The sequence below is a fragment of the Triticum urartu genome, chromosome 6, assembly GCF_003073215.2.
Source record: "Triticum urartu cultivar G1812 chromosome 6, Tu2.1, whole genome shotgun sequence".
In the NCBI taxonomy this organism is placed as follows: Eukaryota; Viridiplantae; Streptophyta; class Magnoliopsida; order Poales; family Poaceae; genus Triticum; species Triticum urartu.
Genome location: NC_053027.1, coordinates 31,592,617 through 31,618,625, shown reverse-complemented (window position 1 = coordinate 31,618,625; position 26,009 = coordinate 31,592,617). Strand labels below are relative to the sequence as shown.

The 26,009-nt window shown below is 41.9% G+C and overlaps 1 protein-coding gene and 1 pseudogene across 1 annotated transcript; one reads left to right on the top strand and one right to left on the bottom strand.

Moving 5' to 3' along the window:
• Positions 1 to 654: 654 nt before the first annotated feature.
• Positions 655 to 2,820, bottom strand: LOC125514519 (protein LURP-one-related 15-like). The gene is made up of 3 exons (XM_048679857.1): positions 2,387 to 2,820; positions 1,131 to 1,358; positions 655 to 1,040 (listed from the first exon to the last, which is right to left on the bottom strand). Exons 1-3 carry the CDS (start codon positions 2,627 to 2,629, stop codon positions 897 to 899), a joined length of 615 nt encoding a protein of 204 aa, XP_048535814.1. The 5' UTR covers positions 2,630 to 2,820; the 3' UTR covers positions 655 to 896.
• Positions 2,821 to 22,549: 19,729 nt separating this feature from the next.
• LOC125512475 lies at positions 22,550 to 25,387 on the top strand (annotated as a pseudogene).
• Positions 25,388 to 26,009: the final 622 nt, after the last annotated feature.

Here is a 26,009-nt window from a genome sequence, read left to right as displayed (position 1 = left end):
TCATATATATCCTTTGATTTAGGTTGTCCAAAAGTATAAGTTGCAGGCGCTTTGCAAGATTTATCTGACATATATGCTAAGTTTGCTAAGACATACAAACTACAATAAAAATGTATGAAAATTAAAATTAATTTTATCATATATATCCTTTGATTTAGGTTGTCCAAAAGTATAAGTTGCAGGCGCTTTGCAAGATTTATCTTTAACCAAGAAATGAGCTTTGATTTTTTTTTTTTAAATACATACATGATTGTATTCTGATTTAGCACTCAGTGTCTATAGTTATAGTTAGAAACCAATATTTAGTCATACCACCTCCAGTTTAATTAGGACTATTTGATTTCCCTTTTGCACTCTTGTAGTTTGTAGTAGTGTGCTGCCCATTAAAAAAAGTGATATTTTCGCCGGTTGTGGCTTTTTATTTGTTATTTGTGTACTTCAGTACTGGTGCTTGGTAAACTTTAATAATATATGCTTGTCTGCATCATAATGATGTAGAGGCAGGAAGTGATCCTCCTTTTCTAGAAAGAAGTGACAATATGAAACAAACCTATTGGATACTTCTTAGTTTAAATCGCTCGATACCTTACTTTGCATAACATAATTTACTTTTTGTTCCTTGGTTGTAACACTAAACATGTGCAGCATTTCATCTCAAGCAAACAAACAATCAATCACTGCGGTAAATACAAATGATACACTAGCAGGCCAGGGATCAAATGTAAGGTGCATAAACATTATTCCACAACATCACAATTCAGCATGGTTCACCATGCTCGCACCACATCAAATGCAGATAGCACCAATGACCAGTGACAACACATCAACTTGAGATGACACCACAGTAGTAGAACTCCAGGAACGCTCAGGATCCAGGAGTGTATATAACTCACTCATCAATCTTCGCGCTTGTCCCTGTGAACCTCATCCAGGATCACAACAAGGCTCGCGATGAACACGTAGTCGACGTGCGGGAACACGGTCACACTGAACGTGTCCCTCCCCAGCAGCACATTGGAAACAGTCAGCTTACGGCTCATCTGCAGCGACAGATGTAACCGGTTACATACATATGTTCGCTACATAAAAAAAGTTGTGAAACTTCACAGCATGATCAGAAAAGCACTTACTTGAGCTACCATGTTGTTGGAGTCGCCAAGGTAGAAGACGCAGGACCTGTCGAAGTAGCTGCCCTTGATCTTGAAGTCGCAGACCTGCTGCGCGGTGTTCCCGGCCAAGAAGACATCCATCTCCGTCTTGAGTTGGATCAGCGAAGTTGTCTTCACGCTGAAGAGCAGGTCGCCTGAGCTGGTGCTGTCCCCTCTGAACACCTCCCATCTGTGGTGCATACTGAACACCTGATCAAGTGAAACTGTTATTATGCCACCACAATTATCAACTACGGCGCTTCAGCTACAGCAGGCACGTAATAATCCCTAAACGCACTGAACTTGGATGTTTTGTTAACAGTGTTACTTGTTTGAGTTTCAGTTATTATGAACAGTTGAAAGGGTGTGATGGCAGCAATCTCCAGCTCCGGTTGGCGGTTGAAATTAGTCGAGTTCAAATTTGAAGCGTGTTTCACGGATCTGATCTGTAATTGTGTTGTTTAAAATTAAGCCACAAAATTCAGATGGCACTAATTGTTTATCTATGTGTATAATAGGTCGCCAAGAAAGTTTTTTTGCCACGAGAAACTTTTCCAGATTAATTTCTTGGACAAGAACAAAAAAAACTTTGATCAAACATTCTGGTGTTCACAACTGGAATCTGCAGCGTTATCGCAAACGGCAGAAGCATTAGAAGCACTGGAATCATTCGGAATCCCCATCCTGCTCTGCTTGTCGCAACAAAACAGAAAGAAAGAAATACTCATGTTGGACTAGTTCAAAACTCCTCATCATGCATCAAGTTCAAGTTGAACGGTTGCTAAGAATACTGGCAGTTTGGAATTAGTCAACTTCATTTATACACGTCATTTTCCTGTGCTACTTTCTTGTGATGATTTTGCAATAATTTGGACTGTGACTTGTGAGCATGATGTAGAGGTCAGCAGATATATCTCCTCCACTGGAAGAATCAAGACTATTCCTCCCGGCTAAAAAAATAAATAATAATAATAATTTGGGTTGTGACTTGTGCGCGTGATGTAGAGGTCAGAAGATTATTCCTCCCTCAGCTCAACTCGAAAAATCAAGACTATTCCTTCCCCCAGCTCAAAATAAAAATAAAAATGAATAGCAACACTATTCCAATTTGCGACGACTCAGTTCACCCTTGTCTACGGGTCAACGATCTTACTCTGCAAAGAACTTGGAGACATGTCTACGGATCAAGAAAATTTCAGCGGTGCCAGGCCAGGGGAGGGAGATGGACGGAAAGGGACCTTTTCTTGCATGGTGAGGAGGGGCATCCCGGCGCCGTCGAGGATGGTGCGGCGGCTCCGGATGCTGAAGATGGCGCCCTTGACCTTGAGCACGACGGCGCCGTTGGCGTCGGTGATGGCGAAGTCGCCGTCGGAGAGGCTGAGGGCCTTCTTGGTGACCGTCAGCGGCACCACGTAGGGCGCGCAGAACTGGTGCCCCACCACCGGCAGCGGCGCCGGCGGGGCTCCGCCGGCCATCGCCATCGATCCGGTGGCTCAGGTGCCGCTTCCGTGCGGTTCTTGGTGGCGCCTCTGAGCTCCTGGGAGACTGTGGGCGGCAGTCTGGGCAGGGCGGGGCGGGGCAGGTGGTGTCTGCTTGCTCGCTCGGCGATGGATTCGGTGCGCGTGCTTGGCGTGTTTTGTCGAATGGGACAGGGAAGGGAAGGGAGGTGAGTGGGAAACAGGGGACGGTGGAGCTTCTGTGATCCTAAGCAAGTCAAGTCAAACTTTTGGAAGTTATTTAAACGAATCTACTTAAAGATATTACTACTTCATACAAATATAAGATAAAACTTATACTCCCCTCAACAAAGCTTAGTAATCCCCCAAAAAAGCCATTATGTGTCGTTCTCAACTCAACAACAATGGTGAGAAAGACAAGGTAGAGTGACAAGCAGGGGTTGGACTCTCTCAACCCTCATCATAAACTTATTCGCGGAGGAGAGACCATACAACATGAATCGATGGAGAAGAATAAAGAAAATGCGAATGATCTGATTGTGCAGGAGAATAATGATAACAAAAAATGGGGGAGTGGGTTCCAGGGGAGATATTCCGCCCCCACCGCCTGCATATGCTTCGCCTAGGGAGCCGAAGAAGCAAAAGAAAAGGTAGCTCACGATCTACAAGTGCAGAAAATACACTATATGGTATTAAGTACATTGCCCACGAGCATATCACATAATCAAGTCGGATGTCCACATAAATAGTAAAATCCACAACATTATTATGTGTGAGGTGATTTATTACAAGTGATGTTATTTCAACAGAAAGTACATAGCATGGATATGTTCAACTTTGTTGCTGAAACCCTGGAAATTTGCAGGACACATTTCACCTTGAAAATATGAATTAATGCCAACAGTTCAACTTATAATCTAGAAATTTTCTATAAATATGCTTAGTTAATCATAAACTAGAAACTATTGAGATACTCTTTTGGTGGTATGCTTTAGAGATTTGTACCATGAGATTTAAAGATGTGGTCACACACACACAATTCATACTATGTAGTTTATACATTTGTCAAAATAATTATTGAAGGTTTTTGTTACACAGTAATTTAAAGTCCAAATAACTCAAGAAGGCTTTTATTACTAAACTATTCAAGTTTAGCATATGTATTTTACAATGATACACATAATAATTGTATAAAAAAGGATGACTATAACTATTACTCCCTTTGTTTATTTATTTATTTTGCATATTAGCTTTATCTTGAGTCAAACTTTGTAAACTTCGACGAAGTTTCTAAAAAGTTATTAACATTGAAAATGACAAATTAATAGTGTTGGATTAATCATTGAATATATATGTTATTTTAAATGTTCATATTATTTTCTATAAACTTTGTCAAACTCTATAAAGTTTGGCCTATGACAAAGCTAATATGGAGAGTAAATAAAAACATAGTGAGTACTTAGCAATAATGTTGCATGGATAAGTATGTCAACTAAGAAAATTATACGCATTAAAAATGTAATCATAAGTACAAAGGTTTAGTATAAATTATATTCAACTTTTAACCGAGCAGTGGTTATCTGGGTCACTTGATGTCAATGGAGGGCTTGGGATCCATCTATTTACATCCCCGCACCTCTTCTCATCATCTTCTATTTTCTGAAACTATGCGGCGAAGATATGCGGTGATTTTGATGAAGGAAATATGCCCTAGAGACAATAATAAAGTTATTATTTATTTCCTTATATCATGATAAATGTTTATTATTCATGCTAGAATTGTATTAACCGGAAACATAATACTTGTGTGAATACATAGACAAACAAAGTGTCACTAGTATGCCTCTACTTGACTAGCTCGTTAATCGAAGATGGTTATGTTTCCTAACCATAAACAAAAGAGTTGTTATTTGATTAACGGGATCACATCATTAGGAGAATGATGTGATTGACATGACCCATTCCATTAGCTTAGCACCCGATCGTTTAGTATGTTGCTATTGCTTTCTTCATGACTTATACATGTTCCTATGACTATGAGATTATGCAACTCCCGTTTGCCGGAGGAACACTTTGTGTGCTACCAAACGTCACAACGTAACTGGGTGATTATAAAGGTGCTCTACAGGTGTCTCCAAAGGTACGTGTTGGGTTGGCGTATTTCGAGATTAGGATTTGTCACTCCGATTGTCGGAGAGGTATCTTTGGGCCCTCTCGGTAATGCACATCACTTAAGCCTTGCAAGCATTGCAACTAATGAGTTAGTTGCGAGATGATGTATTATGGAACGAGTAAAGAGACTTGCTGGTAACGAGATTGAACTAGGTATTAAGATACCGACGATCGAATCTCGGGCAAGTAACATACTGATGACAAAGGGAACAACGTATGTTGTTATGCGGTCTGACCGATAAAGATCTTCATAGAATATGTAGGAGCCAATATGGGCATCCAGGTCCCGCTATTGGTTATTGACCGGAGACGTGTCTCGGTCATGTCTACATTGTTCTCGAACCCGTAGGGTCCGCACGCTTAAGGTTTCGATGACAGTTATATTATGAGTTTATGAGTTTTGATGTACCGAAGGAGTTCGGAGTCCCGGATGAGATCGGGGACATTACGAGGAGTCTCGAAATGGTCGAGACGTAAAGATTGATATATTGGACGACTATATTCGGACATCGGAAAGGTTCCGAGTGATTCGGGTATTTTTCGGAGTACCGGGTAGTTACGGGAGAAGCAATGGGCCTTGATGGGCTTTAGTGGGAAGAGGAGAAAGGGCCAAGGGGCTGCTGCGCCCCCCCTCCCCTCTAGTCCGAATTGGACTAGGGAAAAGGGGGCCGGCCACCTCTCCTTCTCCTCCACTTCCTTCTCCCTTCCTTCCCCCTTGGTGGACTCCTACTAGGACTTGGAGTCCTAATAGGACTCCACATACTGGCCGCACCTAGCCTTGGCCGGCCTCCTCCTCCTCCATCCTTTATATACTGAGGCAAGGGGCACCCCATAGACACAAGTTGATCTTCGTGATCGTTCCTTAGCCGTGTGCGGTGCCCCCTCCACCATATTCCACCTCGGTCATATTGTAGCGGTGCTTAGGCGAAGCCCTGCGACGGTAGTACATCAAGATCGTCACCACCCCGTCGTGCTGACGGAACTCTTCCCCGACACTTTGCTAGATCGGAGTCCGGGGATCATCATCGAGCTGAACGTGTGCTAGAACTCGGAGGTGCCGTAGTTTCGGTGCTTGATCGGTCGGGCCGTGGAGACGTACGACTACATCAACCAAACGCTTCCGTTGTCGATCTACAAAGTGTACGTAGATCACACTCTCCTCTCGTTTCTATGCATCACCATGATCTTGCGTGTGCGTAGGAAAATTTTGAAATTACTACGTTACCCCAACATTTGACGCCCATGGTGGCCGACGAAGGAATCAAACACCGCCGCTCATGTTCTGGGCGGCCATGTCTTTCTTGAGGTCGGCGGGGACGGCTGAGGCCGCCTCGAGATCGAACAGGACGTCTGCACATTCCAACAAAAACAAGCGCATCAGGAATCAAACACAACCCATCAAAAAGGCCAGGAATGGGAATCTGACGAACAAGCAGCGTCTCTGACTGTGAGGCATGTCGTAGACCGGGAATCGGAGCACACATTCCTTGTCCCCCACCACGCTGACCCTCTGTGACTTGCCATGCTTTACCTTGACGAAGGCGACCACCTTCAAGCTGCGGTGCAGAGCAAGAGCAAGCATGAGAAACCAAACCAAATGGGCAACAAAACCAAGATCTAGCTGCGGAAGGGAACGAAAAGCAGCACAGGCCCCAGATATAGCAGAAGAAGAGGAACGCTGGGATCTAGGGGCATTGGGGGAGGAAACAGAGGCCACTCACTTGCAACGGTTGGTGTCGGCCATCGCCCTCCTCTCGTAGACGGCAACGGCTGGTCGGTGATCCATGCGGATAAAAAAGGGTAGCAATCAGTGATCGCTGGGTAGTTGGTGCGGGATGGGGCGGGGGTAGGAGGTGTGGAGTGGGAGGCATACTTGCTGGTGTTGGTCGGCGGGGGCTTGGAACGGTGGCGGCGGCGGGTTGGCACTATTCTCGTTTCTCACTTGATGGGCGGTGCACCCAATTTATAGGGGCTTAAACCTAGGGCATTTGGGCCTTGCAGGGCGTATCAAGTGTCCATGGTCGTTTGGTGTGGGCTTACAGAGCCAATGCAACCCATCTAGTGTTGGCACATGTTCTTCATGAGAAAGAAAAATAAAGCTAGCCTAGCTTGTGCCATCTAGTGTGGCATGAAACCCTTATAAACAAGGTGGGTGTGAAGGGTTTTCAAGTCAGAGTAAGACTTTGTATTCCCACATCTAGGGCATGGACAACACATAAAACCATTCTGCTTGTTTGCCTCAGCCACTTCGAGAAAATTATGCACGCCCTTAATGTACTCAGAGGTGCATCTGTCACCATACATCAATTGCCGGTTCATCTGCGTGCATTATATATAATTAAGTGTGTCAAAAACCATTACAGAATATCATGGATAGATAAGTGACCAAATTAATAGAAGTTCATCATCACATTAAAACCAAAGTACATACTTATTGAACAACATATAGCTCTCCAGAGCATCTAATTAAACCATACATTGAAACTGTGTAAAACATTTCAATGCAACAACAAATGTGATCGTAATCGCAACCAAGGTAACAATTGATCCAACGGCATAATGATACCAAGCCTCGGTATGAATGGCATATTTTCTAATCTTTCTAATCTTCAAACGCACTGCGTCCATCTTGATTTTGTGATCATCGACGACACTCGCAACATGCAACTCCAATATCATCTTCTCCTCCTCAATTTTTTTATTTTTTCCTTCAAGTAATTGTTTTCTTCTTCAACTAAATTTAACCTCTCGACAATAGGGTCGGTTGGAATTTCTGGTTCACATACCTCCAAGATAAAGAAAATCTATGTCACGTTGGTCGGCATAATTGTCATAAACAATAAATGAACCAAATAGTTTTAAAAGATAATATATACCACATCCGAATCATAGACAGGACGAGGGCCGACGGAGGCGGATACCAAAACCATCGCACTATATAATAACAAACAATAATAAAAGTAAGAAAATTACACAAGTATCTATCTAAATCATACAAGTAAGAACTTTTTTCTTTTAGAAAGAAGATAAGATCAAGAGGCTCATGATACGTCTCCAACGTATCTATAATTTTTGATTGCTCCATGCTATATTATCTACTGTTTTGGACCATATTGGGCTTTATTTTCCACTTTTATATTAATTTTGGGATTAACCTATTAACCGAAGGCCCAGCCCAAAATTGCTGTTTTTTGCCTATTTCAGTGTTTCGAAGAAACGGAATATCAAACGGAGTCCAAACGGAATGAAACCTTCGGGAACGTGATTTTCTCAACAAATATGATCCAGGAGACTTGGACCCTCCATCAAGAAAGAAGAGAGGCGGTCACGAGGGTGGAGGGCGTGCCCCCTGCCTCGTGGGCCCCTCGAAGCTCCACCGATGTACTCCTTCCTCCTATATATACCTACGTACCCCCAAACGATCAGATACGGATCCAAAAACCTAATTCCACCGCTGCAACTTTCTATATCCACGAGATCCCATCTTGGGGCCTGTTCCGGAGCTCCGCCGGAAGGGGAATCCACCACAGAGGGCTTCTACATCATCACCATAGCCTCTCCGATGAAGTGTGAGTAGTTTACCTCAGACCTTCGGGTCCATAGTTAGTAGCTAGATGGCTTATTCTCTCTTTTGGATCTCAATACAATGTTCTCCCCCCTCTCTCGTGGAGATCTATTTGATGTAATCTTCTTTTTGCGGTGTGTTTGTTGAGACCGATGAATTGTCGGTTTATGATCAAGATTATCTATGAACAATATTTGAATCTTCTCTGAATTCTTTTATGTATGATTGGTTATCTTTGCAAGTCTCTTCGAATTATCAGTTTGGTTTGGCCTACTAGATTGGTTTTTCTTGCAATGGGGGAAGTGCTTAGCTTTGGGTTCAATCTTGCGGTGTCCTTTCCCAGTGACAGTAGGGGCAGCAAGGCACGTATTGTATTGTTGCCATCGAGGATAACAAGATGGGGTTTTTATCATATTGCATGAATTTATCCCTCTACATCGTGTCATCTTGCTTAAGGCGTTACTCTATTTTCATTAACTTAATACTCTAGATGCATGCTGGATAGCGGTCGATGAGTGGAGTAATAGTAGTAGATGCAGGCAGGAGTCGGTCTACTTGTCTCGGATGTGATGCCTATATACATAATCATACCTAGATATTCTCATAACTATGCTCAATTCTGTCAATTACTCAACAATAATTTGTTCACCCACCGTAGAAATACTTATGCTCTTGAGAGAAGCCACTAGTGAAATCTATGGCCCCCGGGTCTATTCTCATCATATCAATCTTCAATCACTTTATTATTGCTTTGCTTTTTTACTTTGCCTTTTATTTTACCTTGCATCTTTATACCAAAAATACCAAAAATATTATCTATCAGATCTCACTCTCGTAAGTGACTGTGAAGGGATTGACAACCCCTAATCGCGTTGGTTGCGTTGAGCTATTTGTTTTGTGTAGGTACGAGGGACTTGCGCGTGGCCTCCTACTGGATTGATACCTTGGTTCTCAAAAACTGAGGGAAATACTTACGCTACTTTGCTGCATCATCCTCTCCTCTTCGGGGAAATCCAATGCAATGCTCAAGAGGTAGCAAGAAGAATTTCTGGCGCCGTTGCCGGGGAGGTTTACGCAAAAGTCAACATACCAAGTACCCATCACAATTCCTTATCTCTCGCATTACATTATTTGCCATTTTCCTCTCGTTTTCCTCTCCCCCACTTCACCCTTGTCGTTTTATTCGCCCTCTCCTTTTCTGTTTGCCTTTTTCTCGCTTGCTTTTTGTTTGCTCGTGTGTTGGATTGCTTGCTTGTCACGATGGCTCAAGATAACACCAAATTGTGTGACTTTACCAATGCCAACAATAATGATTTCCTTAGCACTCCGATTGCTCCTCTTACCAATACTGAATCTTGTGAAATCAATACTGCTTTGTTGAATCTTGTTAAGAAAGATCAATTCGCCGGCCTTCCCAGTGAAGATGTCGCTACTCATCTAAATAGCTTCGTTGATTTATGTGATATGCAAAAGAAGAAAGATGTTGATAATGATATTGTTAAATTGAAGCTATTTCCTTTTTCACTTAGAGATCGTGCTAAAGCTTGGTTTTCATCTTTGCCTAAAAATAGTATTGATTCTTGGAACAAGTGCAAAGATGCTTTTATCTCTAAGTATTTTCCTCCCGCTAAGATTATCTCTCTTAGAAACGATATTATGAATTTTAAGCAACTTGATCATGAACATGTTGCACAAGCTTGGGAGAGAATGAAATTAATGATACGTAATTGTCCTACTCATGGCTTGAACTTGTGGATGATTATACAAAAAATTTATGCCGGATTGAATTTTGCTTCTAGAAATCTTTTAGATTCGGCTGCGGGAGGTACTTTTATGGAAATCACTTTAGGAGATGCTACTAAACTCCTAGATAATATTATGGTTAATTATTCTCAATGCCACACTAAAAGATCTACTAATAAAAAAGTGCATGCGATAGAAGAAATCAATGTTTTGAGTGGAAAGATGGATGAACTTATGAAATTATTTGCTACTAAGAGTGTTTCTTCTGATCCTAATGATATGCCTTTGTCTACTTTGATTGAGAATAATAATGAATCTATGGATGTGAATTTTGTTGCTAGGAATAATTTTGGTAACAACGTGTATAGAGGGAATTTTAATCCTAGGCCTTATCCTAGTAATCCTTCTAATAATTATGAAATTCCTACAAAAACTCTTACGGAAATTTTAATAAGATGCCCTCTGAAATTGAGACTATTGTTAAAGAGTTTATGAATTCGCAAAAGAATTTCAATACTTTGCTTGAAGAGAAATTGCTTAAAGTTGATGAATTGGCTAGGAACGTTGATAGAATTTCTCTTGATGTTGATTCTTTAAAGCTTAGATCTATTCCTACTAAGCATGATATCAATGAGTCTCTCAAAGCCATGAGAGTTTCCATTGATGAGTGTAAGGAAAGAACCGCTAGGATGCGTGCTACGAAAGATGCCTTTATTAAAGCATGTTCTTCCAATTCCTATGAAAATCAAGATGAAGATCTAAAAGTAATTGATGTGTCCCCTATTAAATCTTTGTTTTGCAATATGTATCTTGATGAAACTGAATATGATCCACCTTTACCTATAAGGCATTCCAAAAATTCGGAGTTTTTAGATCTTGATGATGAAATTGATAAAAGTGGGATTGAAAAGAGTAAAACCCTAGATGTTGCTAAACCCACTATATTGGATTTCAAGGAATTTAAGTATGAAAGTTGCTATTTAATTGATTGTATTTCCTTGTTGCAATCCGTGCTAAATTCTCCACATGCTTATAGTTGAAATAAAGCATTTACTAAACATATCGTTGATGCCTTGATGCAATCTTATGAAGAAAAACTTGAGTTGGAAGTTTCTATCCCTAGAAAACTTTATGATGAGTGGGAACCAACTATTAAAATTAAGATTAAGGATCATGAATTTTATGCTTTATGTGATTTGGGTGCTAGTGTTTCCACTATTCCCAAAACTTTGTGTGATTTGCTAGATTTCCGCGATTTTGATGATTGCTCTCTAAACTTGCATCTTGCGGATTCCACTATTAAGAAACCTATGGGAAGAATTAATGATGTTCTTATTGTTGCAAATAGGAATTATGTGCCCATAGATTTTATCGTTCTTGATATAGATTGCAATCGTTCTTGCCCTATTATTCTTGGTAGACCTTTCCTTAGAACGATTGGTGCAATTATTGATATGAAGGAAGGGAATATTAGATTTCAATTTCCATTAAAGAAGGGAATTGAACACTTCCCTAGGAAGAAAATAAAATTACCATATGAATCTATCATGAGATCCACTTATGGATTGCCTACCAAAGATGGCAATACCTAGATCTATCCTTGGGCGTTAAACGATAGCGCTTGTTGGGAGGCAACCCAATTTTATTTTAATATTTTTGCTTTTGTTTCTGTTAAGGAATAAATAATCCATCTACCTTCTGTTTAGATGTGGTTTTATCTTTAATTTAGTGTTTGTACCAAGTTAAACCTATAGGATCTTCTTGGATGATAGTTATTTGATCTTGCTGTAATTTCCAGAAACTTTCGGTTCACGAAAAATTTTATTAAAAATCACCAGAACGTGATAAAAAAAGTGATTCCAATTGCTGCTGATCAATAAACAAATTGCCTAGATCGTCCTATTTTGGATGATTTTTTGGAGTTCCAGAAGTTTGCGTTAGTTACAGATTACTACAGACTGTTCTGCTTTTGACAGATCCTGTTTTTCGTGTGTTGTTTGCTTATTTTGATGAATCTATGGCTAGTAAAATAGTTTATAATCCATAGAGAAGTTGGAATAAAGTAGGTTTAACACCAATATAAATAAAGAATGATTTCATTACGGTATCTTGAAGTGGTCTTTTGTTTTCTTTCGCTAACGGAGCTCACGAGATTTCTGTTGAGTTTTGTGTTGTGAAGTTTTCAAGTTTTGGGTGAATTTTTTTTCGATGGATTATGGAACAAGGAGTGGCAAGAGTCTAAGCTTGGGGATGCCCATGGCACCCCCAAGATAATCCAAGGACACCAAAAAGTCAAAGCTTGGGGATGCCCCGGAAGGCATCCCCTCTTTCGTCTACTTCCACCGGTAACTTTACTTGGAGCTATATTTTTATTCACCACATGATATGTGTTTTGCTTGGAGCGTCTTGTATGATTTGAATCTTTGCTTTTTAGTTTACCACAATCATCTTTGCTGTACACACCTTTTGAGAGAGCCATGCATGAATTGGAATTTGTTAGAATACTCTATGTGCTTCACTTATATATTTTGAGCTTTATAGTTTTTGCTCTAGTGCTTCACTTATATCTTTTAGATCACGGTGGTGGATTTGTTTTATAGAAACTATTGATCTCTCATGCTTCACTTAGATTATTTTGAGAGTCTTAAATAGCATGGTAATTTGCTTAATAATAATATGCTTGGTATTCAAGATTTATAAAACTTTCTTTTGAGTGCGTTGAATACTAAGAAAAGTTTGATGCTTGATAATTGTTTTGAGATATGGAGGTGATAATATCAAAGTCGTGCTAGTTGAGTAGTTGTGAATTTGAGGAATGCTTGTGTTGAAGTTTGCAAGTCCCGTAGCATGCACGTATGGTAAACGTTATGTAACAATTTGAAACATGAGGTGTTATTTGATTGTCCTCCTTATGAGTGGCGGTCGGGGACGAGCGATGGTCTTTTCCTACCAATCTATCCCCCTAGGAGCATGCGCGTAGTGCTTTGGTTTTTGATGGCTTGTAGATTTTTGCAATAAGTATATGAGTTCTTTATGACTAATGTTGAGTCCATGGATTATACGCACTCTCACCCTTCCATCATTGCTAGCCTCTTCGGTACCGTGCATTGCCCTTTCTCACATTGAGAGTTGGTGCAAACTTTGCCGGTGCATCCAAACCCCGTGATATGATACGCTCTTTCACACATAAACCTCCTTATATCTTCCTCAAAACAGCCACCATACCTACCTATTATGGCATTTCCATAGCCATTCCGAGATATATTGCCATGCAACTTTCCACCATTCCGTTCATCATGACACATTCGTCATTGTCATACTGCTTAGCATGATCATGTAGTTGACATAGTATTTGTGGCAAAGCCACCGTTCATAATTCTTTCATACATGTCACTCTTGGTTCATTGCATATCCCGGTACACCGCCGGAGGCATACATATAGAGTCATACTTTGTTCTAGTATCGAGTTGTAAATAAATAGAAGTGTGATGATCATCATTCAATAGAGAATTGTTCCAATAAAAAAAGAGATAGAAAGGCCAAAGAAAAAAAAGAAGGCCCCCAAAAATATATATATATAAAGAGGGGCAATGCTACTATCCTTTTTTCTACACTTGTGCTTCAAAGTAGCACCATAATCTTCATGATAGAGAGTCTCTTGTTTTGTCATTTTCATATAGTAGTGGGAATCTTTCATTATAGAACTTGGCTTGTATATTCCAACATTGGGCTTCCTCAAATGCCCTAGGTCTTCGTGAGAAAGCAAGTTGGATGCACACCCACTTAGTTTCTTTTGTTGAGCTTTCATACATTTATAACTCTAGTGCATCCGTTGCATGGCAATCCCTACTCCTTGCATTAACATCAATCGATGGGCATCTCCATAGCCTATTGATTAGCCTCGTTGATGTGAGATCTTCTCCTTTTTTGTCTTCTCCACATAACCCCCATCATCATATTCTATTCCACCCATAGTGCTATATCCATGGCTCACGCTCATGTATTGCGTGAAGGTTTATAAGTTTGAGATTACTAAAGTACGAAACAATTGCTTGGCTTGTCATCGGGGTTGTGCATGATGAGAGCATTCTTGTGTGACAAAAATGGAGCAATGGAGCATGACTAAACTGTATGATTTTGTAGGGATGAACTTTCTTTGGCCATGTCATTTTGAGAAGACATAATTGCTTAGTTAGTATGTTGAAGTATTATTATTTCTATGTCAATATGAACTTTTGTCTTGAATCTTTCGGATCTGAATATTCATACCATAATTAAGAAGAATTACATTGAAATTATGCCAAGTAGCACTCCGCATCAAAAATTCTCTTTTCATCATTTACCTACTCGAGAACGAGCAGGAATTAAGCTTGGGGATGCCTGATACGTCTCCAACGTATCTATAATTTTTGATTGCTCCATGCTATATTATCTACTGTTTTGGACCACATTGGGCTTTATTTTCCACTTTTATATTACTTTTGGGACTAACCTATTAACCGGAGGCCCAGCCCAGAATTGCTATTTTTTGCCTATTTCAGTGTTTCGAAGAAACGAAATATCAAACGGAGTCCAAACGGAATGAAACCTTCGGGAACGTGATTTTCTCAACAAATATGATCCAGGAGACTTGGACCCTCCGTCAAGAAAGAAGAGAGGCGGTCACGAGGGTGGAGGGCGCCCCCCTAGGGCGCGCCCCCTGCCTCGTGGGCCCCTCGAAGCTCCACCGATGTACTCCTTCCTCCTATATATACCTACGTACCCCCAAACGATCAGATATGGAGCCAAAAACCTAATTCCACCACCGCAACTTTCTGTATCCACGAGATCCCATCTTGGGGCCTGTTCCGGAGCTCCGCCGGAAGGGGAATCCACCATGGAGGGCTTCTACATCATCACCATAGCCTCTCCGATGAAGTGTGAGTAGTTTACCTCAGACCTTCGGGTCCATAGTTAGTAGCTAGATGGCTTCTTCTCTCTTTTCGGATCTCAATACAATGTTCTCCCCCTCTCTCGTGGAGATCTATTTGATGTAATCTTATTTTTGCGGTGTGTTTGTTGAGACCGATGAATTGTGGGTTTATGATCAAGATTATCTATGAACAATATTTGAATCTTATCTGAATTCTTTTATGTATAATTGGTTATCTTTGCAAGTCTCTTCGAATTATTAGTTTGGTTTGGCCTACTAGATTGGTTTTTCTTGCAATGGGAGAAGTGCTTAGTTTTGGGTTCAATCTTGCGGTGTCCTTTCCCAGTGACAGTAGGGGCAGCAAGGCACGTATTGTATTGTTGCCATCGAGGATAACAAGATGGGTTTTTTTTATCATATTGCATGAATTTATCCCTCTACATCATGTCATCTTGCTTAAGGCGTTACTCTGTTTTCATTAACTTAATACTCTAGATGCATGCTGGATAGCGGCCGATGAGTGGAGTAATAGTAGTAGATGCAGGCAGGAGTCGGTCTACTTGTCTCGGACGTGATGCCTATATACATGATCATACCTAGATATTCTCATAACTATGCTCAATTCTGTCAATTGCTCAACAGTAATTTGTTCACCCACCGTAAAAATACTTATACTCTTGAGAGAAGCCACTAGTGAAATCTATGGCCCCAGGTCTATTCTCATCATATTAATCTTCAATCACTTTATTATTGCTCTGCTTTTTTTCTTTGCCTTTTATTTTACCTTGCATATTTATACCAAAAATACCAAAAATATTATCTATCAGATCTCACTCTCGTAAGTGACCGTGAAGGGATTGACAACCCCTAATCGCGTTGGTTGCGTTGAGCTATTTTTTTTGTGTAGGTACAAGGGACTTGCGCGTGGCCTCCTACTGGATTGATACCTTGGTTCTCAAAAACTGAGGGAAATACTTACGCTACTTTGCTGCATCATCCTCTCCTCTTCGGGGAAATCCAACGCAGTGCTCAAGAGGTAGCAGCTCACCATGGTGGTGCCGGCGACGATATCGGCGTGGGCGATCGACGGCGGTGAGGACGGGGCCGGGACAGGACGGACCACCAAACCTAAACAAATCTTGAGGAAAATGGAGATTGCACAAAGAGCTTCGAGAGGAAAAAGCTTAAGTGTGGCTCGGGCATTTCATCGAACACCTCATGTGCATAGGAGGTGAGCTAGAGCACCACAAAGCTCCCACGGTCGGCCAAAAAAACAGAGCACTCCACTGCTCTGCTCGCGGGCAAGGGGGTATATATAGGCATCTCATTGGTCCTGGTTCATGGCTTGAACCGGGACTAAAGGACCCCATTTGGTCCCAGTTCCAGCCACAAACCGGGACCAATGGTTGTGGGCCAGGAGCGAGGCCCATTGGTCCCGGTTCGTGTATGGAATCGGGACTAAAGGGGCCAGACAAACCGGGACCAATGCCACACGAGGTCCGGCCGGCACCCTGGCTTCATGAATCGGGACCGATGCCCCCATGGGTCCCGGTTCGTGAGTGAACCGGGATTAATGGGCTTACCCGGCCTAGACCAAAGCCCTGTTTTCTGCTAGTGTCTATGGCCCTTCATTCTGGAGCATGTACCCCTCGCGTTGACGTTAGTTGGTGTTAGGATATCAACTTGGGTGGGTATGGTGCTACCAACGAATGATTCTTGCTCTTCTTGTGTAGTCTGAGGTACATCGATCAGGGGCGGATTGCAAGATAGCTGATTCGAGATTGTACAAACCCATATTGAGTAAGTCAAGTTCTCCGCTCGACTTTTTAGCACACCTGATGATATGTTCTAATTTGTCCCTTGCCGCAGAGATCTTTCTTCTTGTATCCATGTCAACACAATCAATGGGATTATCTTCAAGTGGATTTCCTTCATCATCGTAGACAACATCCCTACAGAGAAATATAACAATGTAAGAAGCCTTAAATCTTCCAAAAAAACTATAACTATGGAAGAAGAAATTACCTTTTGCACATTTTCTCCCATCTTTTGAGTACATAAAAGGTTGGAAGCTCATTTATCTTTGCACCCCTCAAGACACGTACGATATGCGGGCACACAATGCCCTTTGACTCGAAGAGCTTGCAAGAACATTTAGCAATCATGGTTGTTGTTTCCAAACATACCTCTCTAACCTTGTTTTTCCAATGACTTTGATCGCTAATCAACATGATCTTGACATCCCCCACAGTTGTTGTGTCCTGGACATCACAATGCTCTCTAGCAACAAGTACTTCTGACTGAAACAAGGCAAAGACCTCATGAGTGAATATCATGCTGCCTTGTCTTTCCACTTCCCAACATGTCAGCAAGCTAGGTGTCGTATGAATGCTTGTGCGGTCAGCAATCAACTCCTCTTGCCTCTGACTTTTCAAGGCTGCGTCGAACCTAAGAAAAAACTCAATAAAAGCGAGCTTGCACCGGATGAAATTCTGGAAAAATGAGTTTTCACTCTCTGACCTAGAGGTGGTTCTGAGAATACCAGCAAGGGGGTGTCCATGTAGTATGCTAGCACCCATGACCCACGGATCGAGTAACATTTTGCAAACCATGTATTGTCTTGTAAGCCAAAATCTGATATTAAAGACTTCCAACTTTCTTGAAATTCTTCAAGTGTCTCAGAATTCCATACACAAGAATCCATTCTCTTATAGAATAATTCATCGCTTCTCAGTTCAGGAGCGATCTTCTCAGGAACCTTCCGCATAATGTGCCACATACACAACTGACGTGTGGTATTAGGTAGAAGTGCCTCAATAGCTTTCCTCATGCTATCACACTGATCTGCTATGATAACGCCAGACGCAACCCCGCCCATGCATTTGAGAAAAACGTCAAACAACCAGAGGTAGTCCTTGGCCGTCTCATTGAGTAAGAAACCAGCACCTAGAAACACACTCTACATATGATGGTTGATACCAGTGAAAGGCGCGAAAATATAGTCGTATTGGTTCGCGTTGTATGTGGAATCAAAGGACAACACATCATGGAAATGACTGTAATTTTTCATGCTGGTTGGATCTGCCCAAAACAAACGCAATAATGTACCAGTTTCATCGACTTCATACTCAAAGAAAAATCCAGGGTTGAGTTCCTTCAGTCTACCAAATTAGTCCACTAGCATTTGAGCATCACAATTCTTGATTTTATTTTTGAACATAGACTAGTGATTCTGTAAGTCTTTCTTGGTACACCCGACATCTTGAAACCCCCCCTGCACGAACATGAAGTAGCCTATATGCTTGGGCTGGACCGGTGCTAGCTTTGTGGCAATCAAATAGTACTGACTTCACCTTGTCACTTACTTTCCTATTTGATCTTATCAAGTGTTGCTTGCTAGGAGACACTAGTTCATGATTGTGGTGTTCAGTCATTGAAGCTATCTTGTATTTTCCGCACTTGTCCCGATTGACATAAATGTGAGCTTCACATCCACACCTAGTGATTTTGACCTTGCATCTTTTATTTGGAGGATTTTTATCCAAGCAATTAACAATACAAGTACCTTTCGAGGACCGGTATCCCTCCCTTGAGCATAAGAAACGCTTCAATTGAATTACATTTTTCACCAACCTTTGCGCCCCAAGGCGGACACCAAATCCCACATGATGTGCATACTTCTTGTAAAATGCCTCTACAGCAGCAATATCATTTCATGCCTATGGTTGGTTTAAGCGCCTCATCACACACTGGTTTATAAAACGAACCCTGCAAAATGAAAATCAACTATTTTTATTAGAAAAACAACTTTGTTTTGTTAAACGCAACAATGTTGTAGTCGGTTTTACTACTAGCAACAATAAGAAAATTATGTTACCTTCACTTCTTTGCTACCCCTATCAAATAAAAATGCAAAATTTGCCACATATCTGGTGAGGAACTGGATCCATATTAGAGAAGTGCAGCTCATATCAGGCAAGTCTACTAAACTAAAATGAGTGATTAACGAATCAAGCAGGACTGTACTAACCGTGACTTCCTTGGAATATTGAACATGACATGTTGTGCCGCCACCGCCCTCGCAAGGTACTCTTCAACACTAGTAGGGAACAGATCAGTACATGGTGTTGGGAGGGGATTTCATGGTTAGGGTTAGCGGACAGACACTACTAGAGAAAAGCCTACCAGCAGCGCGGGTTTTAGACCTATCAGTAGCGCGGGGTTATGCGCTACTGATAAGGCGCTACAACTAACGTGTAGTAGTAGCGTGCCTCCTCTCACGTTACTGCTAAATCGACTTAGTAGTAGCGAGTTCCCGGAGGAGCGCTACTGGTAATTAGTAGTAGCGCTTCTCTCTGCCCGCGCTGTTACTATTATTTCGTATTTTATTTCATGTTGTATTCGTACACCTTTACACAAGTTTTCATACAACAGAAATTTAAAAATTGTTTTTACATCATAATGAGTTATTACATCACGGGGTAAAAGAACCGTGTGGACTAGTTTTAAGTGGATGGACATCCACTTGAAACTAATCCGCGGTTCTTTCACCCTATGATATAATAAATATCATCATCATCATATCATTAACAACTTATCATCATCATCATCATCATATCATTGGTCATTAGTCGTAATCATAAGTATTTCTCACATCATCAACTCTAACACATTGAAACATAGTAATAACTTCGTAGTTAGCAATGATGTACTAGTTTTAGAAGTATGCAAAAGATGCACGGATGTCGTAATAGTAAAAAATCTTACCAGGGTATCTCCATTGAAGTTACCGCGGTTCAACACGTGCACTAGTGGCACGTATTCACCATAATTTGGAGGAGTTCGATAATAGGTATTGTAATTCTCAAGAAAAGTACAATAAGCAATCAGATGACTTTTCTCCTTATAAGTTAATTCGGAGTCATCAATGTAGTGGGTTTTGTCTACCATCTTCTGCACATTCTTTGAAGATTCAAAATAAGCTGTCAATGGAAATAAGCTTTCAACTATTTTGAAATAAACAATATAAATTAGTTAATAACTATGTTTGAGAAACTCACATTGCGGTAGAATCGGAAGCGTATCAATAAGGACCCAAATGTCCATATTGTCTTGCTCGATGTCAGGATTACCAAGATCCATGGTGACAATCATACCCTCATAAAAACCATACATTTTGCAAAGTGCTTCCCAATTTTGGCAACCAAAATGGGTTACGCTCTAAGAATTGTACAGATTTACTTCAAAATCGATATCATGATGGGTCCTTAGGTGTATTTTCTTTGTTTTATAATTTTCATGGTCTTCAAAACCCATCCTCTCCAAGACATAGCGTCTTGCATGGCATGGGATAAGCTAGTCGAATTATAAAAGATGAAAATTAGACGTTGAAATAGTTGAAGTCATGCTTAATTACGAAAAAAAACACTTGTCGTTGTTGCGTACCGTTTCAACATCGAAGGTCTCCTCGAGCTTAATGCTGAAGCGCCGATCTTCATCCAGCTCAACGAACCTGTCGCACATACCTCGATCATCGTGGCACCAGTTGCACTCCCCCGGGAGACTGTCGTCGTCCGAGTATGACATTTCCTATGTTCATAATTCAAAGATTAAACTTGTACATATTCTAGCACAAGTCATGCCAGAATTCACGGAAAAATCCGGCATGATCTTTGCTAAAAAAGGACATATCAAGCGCCTGAAATTTGCCAGAACAGAAATTAATCAACACTCCGGCAAAACATAGCCCACTCGGAGGTGTAACCAAAACATGAAATAATTGCTTAAACTAAAAAATAACAACAAATATGGCATGTTCAACTAGTTCTTACTAAATATAAACTTAGTATAAAAAGAAAAAAAATAGTTCTTTCTAAAAATGAAGTAGTTCAACTAGTTATTAATTTACTTACTATACTAGTTCAACTAAAACTTAACTAGTTCAACTAAAACTAAACTAGTTCTATTAATTCAACTCGTTCTTACTAAATATAAACTTACTATAAATAGAAAGAAACTAGCACATCTACTACTACTAATTAACATCTAACTACTACATCTACTACTAATTGACATCTACTACTGCTAATTATACAACTAGTTTACCATCACTACTAGTAATTAATATCCACTACTTCTAAAAATCATTATCTATGAACCCTAAATTAACATCTACTACTACTAAAATCATCTACTAACTAAGCAAAGAGAGAGGGGGTGGGGGAGGGGTGGGGGCTTACAGAGGGAGAGACGGTGGCGGCGACGGAGGGGCGGCGAGGGCGGGCTCGGGATCGGGAGGCGGCGGTCCTGGGTGGCGGGCTCGGTCGAGGGCGGCGGCGGTGAGGTCGAGGGCGGCGACAGTGTGGTCGAGAGCGGCGGCGGTGAGGTTGAGGGCGGGCGGCGGCGGCGGTGAGGGCAGGCACGCTCGGGCTCGGGCGGCGGCGACAGGAGTAGGGGAACAGGCCGGGAGGGGGGGAGGAGGACTTAGAGAAATTTTGATTCGGGGGGTGGTTAACTCGAACTAGCAGTAGCGCTCGTACGGAAAACGCGCTATAGCTAACTTATCTATAGCGCGTTTTAGAGAAAACCGCTACTGCTAATGGAAGCAGTTATTTCTTTTGTTTAGTAAAAACATCAAAAATATACATTGGTCATCATTGATCTTTTTGTGTATAATCTAAATAGTCAACATGAATCCTCACTGTACCTGTATAGGTATAGGCGAGGATTCATATTGCAACCATAAATCATACACATATAGTTCAATGAAGAGCAAGTGCTCGAGATAGGTTGAGAAGCAACATATTTAAGGTGGTAAACACCTTGTTCGCTTAGCAGTATGAGACTAAACTTAATTAGTTGCGGTGATACTTAGCAGTAGCGAGTTTTGAGGAAAACCGCTGCTACTAAGTTCTTTAGCAGTAGCGCGTCCACGGGAAGGGTGCTACTACTATATCTAACCTGGAGGCAACACCGTGGCAATTATAGTAGTAGCACTCTTTTCACCTAGAGCGCTACTGCTACTCAGTCATTAGTAACGCTCTTTTCTGAAGCTCGCTACTGGTAATTAGCAGTAGCGCCTGTTTTTAGACCGCGCTGCTGCTAAGATTCTGTGTATAAGGTTTTCCCTAGTAGTGAGAGAAGAGCTGGCTAGAAAAAGAGCCGCCGCCGTTGACACGAGGGGGTTTCGGCGTCCAGAATTACATACAGATCCTGTCTAGCTGGACAATCCCATCGCCGCCTACGTGAGAGGATGGGGATGGGGAAGAGATGGATGGGAATAAAGCAAGCCGCCGCCGACGGGATGAAGGATGACGAAGAGCTGGCTGAAGGGGGGATTTCATCAAAGTTGATTATGTGCAGGGATGTACTCCCTCCGTTTCATGTACAAAGTTGAGTCATCTATTTTGAAATGGAGGGAGTAAATGAGAAATGAACCGCCGCGTTGGCTGAAAATGTACCTGCCTATATCTGAGCCACACATTGCACATCCAAAGGCCCGTAGTGACAGATCGTAGATCGCACATGTAGTAGTCCAGATCCTATACTAGTCTTCCCCGTTATTTCACGGTACAGAGGTGTGCTGCAAACCCACTTCCCTTCTGGAGAGAGCCAACCAGCGGCGAGGGCCGGCCCGTCCTCGCCGGCGCCGGGGAGGCAGTGCACGGCGGAGGGCTGTCTCGTCTTCCCCAGCGTCAGGGCAGCGAGTGTCAGCAGCGAGCAGCGGAGATCTCCTCCTCGTCCCCCTCCCCAGCGCCGTCGCCATCTCGCCGGCAGCCAGATCTCCGGTACGTCTCAGTGTACCTCCTACAGCCGCTGTAGCTCGATGGTGAACATCCTTGCGGCGAGCCGCGCCGCCGTCCATGGAGCAAGCCTGTCCTCCTAACTCTGCTCTCGTTATTTCCTATCCCAGGTTATCGCCCAGGCTGCGCCGATCCGGTCCGGTAGGTGGTGAGCGGTGGCGAGGCCTTCTTCAGGCCAGGTGGAGCTATGAGCCGCCGCTTTCCCCCTGTCGGCAGACGCATCTTGGAGCGGAAAATTCTAGACCGGTACCGTGCCGGACACATTGGCACTGACGACGCACTCAACCTGTTCGACGAATTGATCCAGCTTGCTGGCCTTCCTCGGTCCGCGCCATTAACTGCCTCCTCACCGTGGTCGGCCGTGATTGCCCTGCGCTCGGCATCTTCCTCTTCAACCGTGTTGCAAGAGCCAAGGTGCCTCCCCACAATATCACCTATGGCATTCTAGTCGACTGCTGCTGCCGTGCTGGCCGCTTGGACCTTGGACACGCAGCCATGGGACACGTCATTAAGTTGGGATTTGCAGCAGAAGCCATCGTCAATTTCAGCCACCTACTCAAAGCCATCTGCGCCAGGAAGAAGACCAGCTATGCAATGGAAATCGTACTCCGAATAATGCCCATGTTTAACTGCGTACCGAACATTTTCTCCTACAGTATTCTTTTCAAGGGTCTCTGCAATGAGAAAAGAAGCCAAGAGGCTCTCGAGCTGATTCACATCATGGTTGACCATGGAGGTAGCTGCCAACCTAATGTGGTGTCCTATAACACTGTAGTTCATGGCCTGTTGAAAGAGGGTGAGGCAGGCAAGGCTTACAGCCTATTTTGTGAAATGCTACAGAGGGAAATTTTGCCGGATGTTGTGACCTACAACTCAATCATCTCTGGCATGTGCAAGGTTCATGCGATGGACAAGGCTGAGGAGGTTCTTAGACAGATGTTTGATAGAGGAATTCTCCCAGATACTGCCACATATACTAGTCTAATACATGGATATTATTCATCAGGACAGTGCAAAGAGGTGGAACGGGTTTTCAACGAAATGTCTAGAAATTGTGTTCAACCAAATATGATAACTTACAATATACAGATGGATTATCTTTGCAAGAGCGGAAGATGCACGGAAGCTAGGAAGATTTTTGATTCTCTGATCGATTTGGGCCAAAAACTGACTGTTACTACCTACAGCATTCTGCTTCATGGGTATGCTCTGGAACGATCTTTGCATGGTATGCATTGTCTCATTGATTTGATGGTGGGAAATGGTATCTCACCAGATCATCATGTCTACAACATACTCATATTTGTATATGCTAAAGAAGGAATGGTTGGTGAGGTAATGCATATATTTACAAAAATGCGGCAGCAAGGATTGAACCCTGATGTTGTGAACTACGGAACGGTAATAAACTTACTTTGCAGCATTGGCCGAATGGATGATGCTATGTCGCAATTCAGTCAAATGATAACGGAAGGATTAGCTCCTAATATCATAGTTTTCACCCCCCCTTATTAGTGGTTTTTGTACGTATGGCAAATGGGTGAAGGTTCATGAACTATTTTCTGAAATGTTCGATCGCGGCATCTATCCTGATACCTTGTTTTTCACCACAGTTATGGACCGCCTTTGCAAAAATGAAAGGGTTATGGAAGCCCAAGATATCTTTGACCTGATGGGACACATGGGTGTTAAGCCTGACGTGTGTACTTATAACACACTGATAGGTGGATACTTGTTTGTTGGTAAGATGGATGAAGTGAGGAAATTACTTGACAATATGGTCTCAATTGGCATGGAACCAGATGTTATCACCTATAGCAGACTGATAGATGGTTACTCTAAGAATGGAAGGATAGATGATGCATTGGTTGTTTTCTGGGAAATGTTGGATGGGAAGGTTAAGCCGTCTGTTATCACTTTTAATATTATTATTGGTGCGTTGCTTCAAGGTGGCAGGAAGGAAGAAGCCAAAGATTTGTTTGATGGTATCTGGGCCAAAGGATTAGTGCCCGATGTTGTTACATATAGCTTAATGATACAAAAACTTATAGAAGAAGGTTCTCTACAAGAGTCTGATGATCTATTCATTTCTATGGAGAAGAATGGATGTGCTGCCGACTCCCGTATGCTGAATGCTATAGTTAGAAGCTTACTTCAGAAAGAGGAGATTCTTAGGGCTGGGACTTATCTGTCTAAAATTGATGAGAGGAGGTTCACCCTTGAAGCTTCCACTGCTAGCTTGTTGACTGCACTTGTGTCGGGGGGAAAGGCCAGGAATATAAGGAGTTACTCCCGGAAAATTACTCTGAACTGCTAATCGAGGCCTGAACTTTTCTTTGTGGGTTACATCTCCCAATCTTTTCTATTTGTAGTACGTCTAAAATGAAGGCCACTTCTCTTACTAGTAATTCTTGGAGGAACTTGTACCCGTAGTATATGTCTGACTGTGCGCTATTCTGATGAACGACTATCTGTGTTTTCTCTATGGCTGCCTTCTTCAATGGGGCTGTGCATTTGGCCTCAACTAAGCTGCAAATTATATTAGTTTTTTCAGCCTTGATTTGACCTAATAAATTAATCTCAATGCCTTTTTCCTTGTCTGCTCTAATGATGGACATATACGAGATATTCACCACTTCATAATGTGAGAAGACCTTTGGCAATGGCCACCAACCATGATGTTTACGGCTGATTATGGTATGATGACCGCGTTGTGCCCGTGGACTCACTGAAGTTGCTAGCAGCAAGTTAGTTTATATATTCCCTTTCTTCTTTACATTTGAATGGAAACATGTAGTATAGACCATTTTTGGGTGAACATTGATCCACATATCTGTCGCATGATTATTCATTGAGTCCATTGGATATGTTATCAACTATATTTTTTGGTGAACTGATCAAAGGTCATATAGACCATTTTTTTCTTGATCTATATATCGAGAAGTACGTACAATATGTGCAAACAAGGTTGTCTCTCTTTAATGACGTATAAGTATTAACTTGTCCTACTTCTCTTCTTGTAAACTGCTCTTCAGGTACAGAGACACAAACTGAGTTATCAGATGCTCGCATCATTACTCTTGCTTGTTTCTGTTCAATTTTGTGTGGTTTTACTAGGACTTTTGGGTGTTAAATACTTTCGCCTCATGGGAGGTGATGTTTCTTCAATTTTTTGAAGAAATTTATATCTGTCTGATTGTATTATTGTAC

Excerpts from the sequence above, each read along its gene's own strand:
- LOC125514519 (XM_048679857.1), bottom strand. The coding sequence starts at position 2,629 with ATGGCGATGGCCGGCGGAGCCCCGCCGGCGCCGCTGCCGGTGGTGGGG. Across the intron at positions 1,359-2,386 it reads TCCTCACCATGCAAGAAAAG|GTGTTCAGTATGCACCACAG; the intron begins GTCCCTTTCCGT and ends TCACTTGATCAG. Across the intron at positions 1,041-1,130 it reads CCAACAACATGGTAGCTCAA|ATGAGCCGTAAGCTGACTGT; the intron begins GTAAGTGCTTTT and ends CTGTCGCTGCAG.